This window comes from Tarenaya hassleriana, unplaced genomic scaffold (genome assembly GCF_000463585.1).
Source record: "Tarenaya hassleriana unplaced genomic scaffold, ASM46358v1 Cleome16, whole genome shotgun sequence".
NCBI lineage: Eukaryota > Viridiplantae > Streptophyta > Magnoliopsida > Brassicales > Cleomaceae > Tarenaya > Tarenaya hassleriana.
Genome location: NW_010965019.1, coordinates 2,595,049 through 2,602,652, shown reverse-complemented (window position 1 = coordinate 2,602,652; position 7,604 = coordinate 2,595,049). Strand labels below are relative to the sequence as shown.

The 7,604-nt window shown below is 39.3% G+C and overlaps 2 protein-coding genes across 5 annotated transcripts in view; one reads left to right on the top strand and one right to left on the bottom strand.

Moving 5' to 3' along the window:
* Positions 1–2,202, top strand: part of LOC104809600 (dual-specificity RNA methyltransferase RlmN) — a 4,132-nt gene extending 1,930 nt beyond the window's left edge. The window contains exons 7-10 of one of the 4 annotated variants that reach the window (XM_010535636.2): positions 27–218; positions 300–436; positions 1,440–1,529; positions 1,699–2,202. In XM_010535636.2, the coding sequence (XP_010533938.1) occupies positions 27–218; positions 300–436; positions 1,440–1,529; positions 1,699–1,990 (711 nt within the window). In that variant the 3' untranslated portion in view covers positions 1,991–2,202. Of the gene's footprint in view, positions 1–26; positions 219–299; positions 437–1,439; positions 1,535–1,698 lie in introns of all 4 variants that reach the window. The other 3 variants (XM_010535639.2, XM_010535638.2, XM_010535637.2) reach the window with 3 other exon arrangements.
* Positions 2,203–3,004: 802 nt separating this feature from the next.
* Positions 3,005–5,910, bottom strand: LOC104809599. The gene is made up of 6 exons (XM_010535635.2): positions 5,365–5,910; positions 5,178–5,255; positions 4,992–5,072; positions 4,682–4,836; positions 3,423–4,597; positions 3,005–3,332 (listed from the first exon to the last, which is right to left on the bottom strand). Exons 1-6 carry the CDS (start codon positions 5,779–5,781, stop codon positions 3,202–3,204), a joined length of 2,037 nt encoding a protein of 678 aa, XP_010533937.1. The 5' UTR covers positions 5,782–5,910; the 3' UTR covers positions 3,005–3,201.
* Between the last annotated feature and the right edge of the window lie 1,694 nt (positions 5,911–7,604).

Genomic DNA, 7,604 nt, shown 5'->3' with positions numbered 1-7,604 from the left:
AAAACAGTTACCTTCTAATTATGTAGGGAATGGGAGAGCCATTTCACAACATTGAAAATGTCATAAGAGCGGCAAACATAATGGTGGACGATCAAGGCCTTCACTTCAGTCCCCGAAAGGTCACGGTCTCTACAAGTGGCTTAGTTCCCCAGCTGAAGCGGTTTCTCCGTGAATCAACCTGTGCATTGGCTGTCAGCCTCAACGCAACAACTGATGAGGTTTTCTTTTCACATGTCTGTCTTTCCGACAGAATTTGAGGATGTATATACTGAGTTCCTAGGATATGATCTCCTTTACAGGTGAGAAACTGGATCATGCCCATCAACAGGAAGTACAAGTTAGCAGTGCTCCTCGAAACACTCAGAGAAGAGCTTCGTTCCAAGAATAATTACAAAGTCCTGTTCGAATACGTTATGCTTGCGGGAGTTAACGACAGGTATCAGAAACTACTACTACTAGACCGTTTTTAAATCTCTGCATTTTCACTAGGGTTGGGCATAGGTACCTGAATCCACGGGTATTCGAAATTCGGGAATCCGTGTCTTGGCGAGTACGAGTTTGAGTTTGCATCGGCCGATTACCTGAGCTGCGGGTTTAAGTTCAGGTTTCGACGGCCGATTACTTGAATCCATGGGTACTTGAGCCGAGGAAAGAAGGAGAGAGGGTGAGGGGAGTGAGGGCGCATGCTGCGGTGAGATCTGGGGGGGCGAGGGACCGGTGGTCAGAAGATGGTAAAAGGTTGGAGAGATGTCGATTCAAAGGTGAGGCAATGAGGGAAATTAGGGTTTCATAGGTGAGTCTTCAAGAGGTCAACTCTCGAATCTTCAAGAGGCGTTTTCAAATTGCATCTTAAAATTAGGCCTTTTTAAGAAAGAGAGAAAAAGAAAGGGTTTGCCGCTCTTGATGGAGCTACCCTATCTCCGCCCTCGCCTCCAAAGTCTACTGTGATATGATTATAAATTGATTACTCTAAGTCGGGTGGGAGTAGAAAACATTGATATAATGACCGCTACCAATACTCACAGTGAAACAACGAACATTGGTACAGTGAAGGCGCCACGAACGAATGTGGTGATTCTGTTCATAAAGTTGGGAATAAACGTGATAGGGGTCGGAGAGTTTTCAGAAATACTCTTAAAATCAGCTTATTTATGTTTTGAATGGTGTATTTTACCTAAGTTGCCTTATGCATTTCAAAGAAGATATAATCATGTCAAATTATACAGAGTAGTTGAAATTGTGCATTACAGAAAACATAATCATGTAGTTCCGCGATGATTTTTTCTTCCGAGCTCTTGTCATTGATTCTCCGAGAAGTAGATTCCTCTCCATTTAAACTTACATTGCTTATGATATTTGCATCGTGCTCTCTCCTCTTTTGTTCCTTTATAACCGTTCCTTGCCCGTCACGGTGTCATGAGATCTCGGTTCTTCGTCAGCTGGGTACTCAAGCCCTCGCTGCACCCCGCGAGTACTCGAAGATCAGGTACTAGACTCTCACGAGGCCGAGACCTAGTTGCTCCATCGAGGTCGGGTACGCTGGAAACTCAGGCACTCGACTCGTGCCCACCCCTAATTTTTGAAGATTTGTGTTTCCTCTGCTAAAACCGAACCAAAATATATATGTTGATTGGCGTTTTTCTGCATCAAATTCGTTGAAACTGGCATTAACTAGGCTATGTATATGTACATGCGCAGCATGGATGATGCAGAGAGGCTGATAGAGCTCGTGCGGGACATTCCCTGCAAGATCAACCTTATCCAGTTCAACCCGCATAGTGGATCTCAGTTCATTCCGACAGCAGAAGACAAGATCATAAAGTTCAGGAATATATTGGCCCAAGGAGGCTGCACAGTGTTCCTGCGTTTGAGTCGAGGCAACGATCAGATGGCGGCTTGTGGACAACTCGGTATGCTCGGCACGATCCAGGCCCCATTGCTTCGAGTTCCCGAGCAGTTTCGGACAGCTCTTAGAGCATCATCATGCTAGATTTTTTGTGCAGAGGAATCTGAATTCGTCCTTGCATCATGTTGTGACATTAGGAAGTCATTGCAAGAGATGAACTCTCGTGTGTTTGGTTTTGAGACTTGGTTTCGAAGCTTTAACCCAACTTGTTTCAGATCAGCCACCATGTCCATCACTACACTGATTGTTCATTTGATGCATCCCATGTGCAAAAGATTGGCCAGTTTCTTCTTATCTTCACCGTATCTTTTAGTTTATCCTCAACTAATCGTCTTTTTATTTCTTCCTAAATTTGTCATTTAATTTGCACTTTCATTCATATAGATACAGAATGTACATTGAGTATTTAATTAGAATATCGTTAAGATAGACCAAAGTTATTCATTACCTCTAAATCATCCGCTATGTGATATATGAGGATTGACATTAGAACAATTTTTATGCTCTCGTCGTTAAATTTAATGTGTATTAACTTTTGATAAAAAAAAAAACATCAAAAGCCATTGGAATAAGACAAAGTTGCAGAGAAAAAGATTAAGAAGAAAGTTGCAATAGGAAGAGAAAGAACTTTTTTGTTGTATTATCAAAATGAGAAAAATGTTCCTCAAATACAATACAAGAAGAAACCAAATCAAACCACCAATAACCAGAAGATATTCATTCTAATAATGTGAAATACATGACGAAAACGTGACACTCATTTTAAATATAACAACGTTTGGTTGTGATCTTAACGGACAGTATACATATCGTCTAAACCACCGTGATATAATAAACATATCGCCTAAACCATCGTAAGAGCGAGAGTCGTATCGTCAAATGTCAATGTCGAGAATTTCGCCAACAAATACGTGGTGGTGAAGATTCCGGCGAGGAAGAAGGGTATACATCGGCGTAGGGCTGTATCAGATTCCGACGAGGGTTTTCTGAAATCAATTTAAGCTTGCAAAAGGATCCCTTTGTTTTTGTGCAATTTCAAAATTCACCCCAAAATTATATTTTTCATCGATGAGCGTCCATCTTAGGAGCAGAAGCTCATAAAGCATAATATCCTCTGTGATATCATTAACTTCATATGCTTTTCTGCTTTTGTCTTGTTTACATATTGGAACGAAAGCATACTCATGACAGAAATCGTGAGCCGGAGTTATATGACACTAGAAATATATATCTTCAAAAAATAAAAACGAGAAGCTACTCATCATAACTTAAATCTTCAGTTAAAGAGTGATCTCTCATGATGAAGACGAAGGTCTTCGATGCTTCGATCTTTTCCCGATACGCTTGAAGCGCGAAGGATGTAGAAATGCCTTAAAAGGCTGCAACTGCGATGGGTGAACTCTCTTCTTCTTACCCCGAGGTTTACCTGTTCAGACATGGTTAACTATGAACACAGTCTCGATTGTTTATGTTCCAATGAGTATATCAAGGAAACGGTAGATAGTGTTAAGTATACCTGAGGTCAAGGCACTGGTTCTTTCGAGGGATAGAACAGAAATTTGGTGACCATTTCGATCTTCAGTCTCTTCATTCGGCTCGTGTTCCATTGTCACATCTTCGTGATGCCGAACCAAAGGCTCTTCTTCTTCCCTCAACTTTGGAGATTGGTCAGCAGCAATTGGGTCTTGACCAGGATGTTCAACTGGTTCTCTGACCAAATCAGTGATCCCACAAAACATGTTATAAAGACTACTACCAGTTTCACCTATTTCATACTTCTTGTCTTCCATCACCACCTCTTCTGTACGATTATGATTCGGGCAAGAAGAATCATCATCAACTATCAACTTAACATCACCAGCTAATGTGTTGTCTCGAAATCCAGAAAACTGCTTCTTATCATCGTGTCTTCGCAGAGGCATGTCGTGGAAAGCCACACTGGTAGCTCCTTTGTTATCGTCGACATCCATCACCGCATCATCCACAGGAACAAAGCCAGCAGTTAAGATTTTAGCATTGTCTTCTGGGCTCCAGCTAACACTGTTTAGCAATGGTCTATCCTCTGAAGCCGAGGAACTATGTTGGTTAGCATGAGATGCTGCATCATCTAACTCCATGCCGCGTGTTAATGTCTGAAATGCTTCTGCTTGACCTTGCAACATAAGACCTGGTTCCTGATAGGAGCCGTTTGTCTCACTTGTTTCTTGCTCGGCTGCAACTGTCATAGATTCAACCTTATTCTCATCTTGTGATCTTTGGTCAGAAGTATGGCCCAAGGGTCCATCTTCTAGAAGATTACCATCAGGTTCAGTCGGGACAGTCAAAGGTAGTTCAGAAGCTTGATTACTCTGCACTGGCTCATCATTCGCCTTGTCAACGGGTGGATGGGGCCCAAATTTAGTTTTTTTGATAATGTCATTAACCTGAAAACCACGTGATGGCAAGTCATCGAGTACGGAAGTGAAGTCAATCGCCTTTGCGGATTTGGATGAAGCATTATTAGTGGCACCAAAAGCTTTGGCCAGATCATCTAAGGCCATGTCACCATCGCCGCTAGAGAGGGGATCATATCTGAGCCAGTCCCCAGGTAACAGCTGCTCGAGGTTGAATTTTTCATTGGAAGATGCTAGTTCAATTCGTACTGTATCTTTATAGAAAAGTTTTTTCCTTAAAGCATTGCTTATCATATTCCTGAAAGCAATTGAACAAGCAGGTATCAGAGATATAAGAACACTTGCTCAACTACAATTGAACACTCACAGATACAAAGGGTACCTGCAATTTTTCGAAAGGGCAGCTCTGGCCTTTTCAGTAGAGAGCCCAAGCAAGGACATTAGATTCGTTACGTCGTTTGGTCCCCTTAGTTCTGTGACCGAAGGAGCACCGCTTGATATAATCAAATTCTTCCCTCGTGTCCAATCCACCAACAGCTGAAAATATCATATCATAGACAAGGGCATCCAAACGCATCAAACGAGCTGCAAATTTTTTCCTTGAATCACAACCAAGAACACGACATATCCAAGTTGTAGTTTCCAGAGTACAATATGCAGTGATTTAGCCTAAAAGAATCAAACTTTCTCACCTTGGCATTCGATATAACTTGCCTCCTCTTGTGGGCATCCACTAAAAGATCCGAGTATCTGATTTCAAAGTGAATCCCTCTCTGCCCATAAGACAATCTGTTAAGTTGTGGTAAACGAACAACCCTAAATTGGTTCACATGAAAACAGAAAACACCTAAGAAGAGGATATTGAGAGAACATCGAACCTGAACTGCAGCTTTAACCATGTGATGTTTCAACCGGAATGGCATATTGCCCGAGAATTCGATTGAAATTATATCAACCTACAAAGATTTCCGACAGCACAATCGGGGGAAAACAGTTACCTTCTAATTATATTAACCTACAAAGACTACGAACACCAATTAATCCCGTTTAAAAAAAAAATCGAACCTTCGCTTTTTCACAAGCCTGATCAAACGCGCTCTGATTCAAAGGCCTAACAGCAACTATATCGTAACTTTTCAGAATCGGATTGTCGGAGTTCAAAGCCAGACTCTGAGCATTGCTCTCAACGGCGACCGTGAGGCGCGTGTACTGTCGGAACGGAGTGTCTCGCCGGACACCAAGAAGGTCGCGGTGGAAACCGACCGATGAAGTTAACGGCGGAGCGAATTTGAGGAGTGATTCAACAGTGAGAAGCGGGATTGCACAACGGTCCTTCTCCGACATAATACCCTTAATGGAGCGATTATACGCGATCCCAACATATCCCAATTCCATGGCTTTCGTCGCTAGCTTCACGAGAAGGGATTTCCCTTCCCCGGCGTTCTTGCCGTCGTACGGAAGGCTCAAATCAAAGAAACTCATCTTCGGGTCAAGCTTTAAGCTGGGTTTTAGGGTTCAGGGAAGAAGAAGCCTAGAGTGTGCGCCAGAAGAAGAAACGCGTCCTTCGATTAGGGATGGGTTTTACTTGGGCAAATAAGAAGAGTATTACAAGTTTGGAAGTGAAACACCATTCAAATTTCAAACACCTAAAATTTTAGAAAACCATATATAAGTAAACAATGTTGCAAAATATATCGGATAAATATCTAAAATTTTAATTTGATATAATTAATAATTTAAATATTAAAATATATTAAATAAATATTCAATTTATAAATTCAAGGTAATTTTTTTAATTTTAAATATATCAATTGGATAGAATTTTTAATATAAAAAGGAATTGGTATTATAAATATATTTTTATTTTGTAAAATTAAAATATTAATTTAAAATATTTTATAATTTAAATACTAATTTAGAATATTTTAATATTTAAAATATTAGTTAAATTTAATTAAAATTTTAGATATTTATTTTATAAAATTGGATAGATATAAGAGATTTTTCCAAAAACTTATTAAAACAAAAAAATAAAGGGAAAAGGATGAGAAATTAAAATGTTAAAAATAGCGGACCAAAAGGCCCACAAACGGCACAACGTACTAGTAAAAAACCTATACACATACAATTAAAAAAAACGCTTGATTGGATCAATCGAACAAAGGCCCTACGAATATAAAAAAGAATTCTAATGGGCTCAATATTCGATCGTATATGCAATATCAAATTAAACTTCCGACGAACAGCTTTTCACAATCGAGAAAATTTGGCTAGTGTGCAAAAAAAAAAAAGAGATATTTGTAAAATATATTTTGTTTTGCCAATTTTTATATTCTATATTTTTCAAATGTAAAACGACTAATATATCTCTTATGATAGTAAAAAAAAACCCACACTCCACAATCGAAAAGAGAGGGAAATATAAAAAATGGAAAGAAAGAATTACAATAATACAATATATATAAAAATTATAATAAAAAAATATATATATATTGCTCACGACTTATGTCAGGTCGTCCTTCACAACCTGCTACACAGTAGCGGATCTAGAAATTATTGTGAATGGAGGCAAACCTAATGTTACTATATAATAAACATAATTTTATCATGGGGACACATAACAAATTTGTTAAAAATCTTATTAATTTTACAAAGAAATTATCTCTTTTTAATCAAACAAATGAGGGCATATGCCCCCACTCTTAACGACCTAGATCCGTCCATGCTGCCACACTTCGTTCTTCACGACATGCAAGTCGTGCACGTTGTGTTGCATGGCTACCGCAGATTATGCGTTGTTAGGGAATGAACACGGGTCGGGTATCCTGATTTTTAGAGATATCCGGTCTCGTTTTCGTTTTCGTATGTTTTAAAAAACAATTATCTCGTTTTCATCTTCGCGAAGCCTTGGTACCGCGATTCGGGTACCCGTCACGAAACTCTAAAGCCCGAGGATATCCGAACCCGCTAAACTCTTTAAAAAACCTGTTAACTTTTGTTGACTTTAAGGTATTTAGGTAATTTTAGTTGATATTATATTTAAATATTATTGTAAATACATTAAAATACTAAGGATATAAATGTCATTACATTAATTTCCGGATACTCGTAGATAACCATCGCCATTTAGAAAACCTGAACCCGCGGTACTCATTTTCGGCTTCATCGCAACCGTCTTCGTCTTCGTTATTTAACGAGTTCTCCTGTTTCGAGTACCCGTGAGACTGGTATTACAAGAAAAACTGTATTTACCAACGGAAATTGCTACGGATATGTCCATCGCTTACAATATATGCGACGGACAA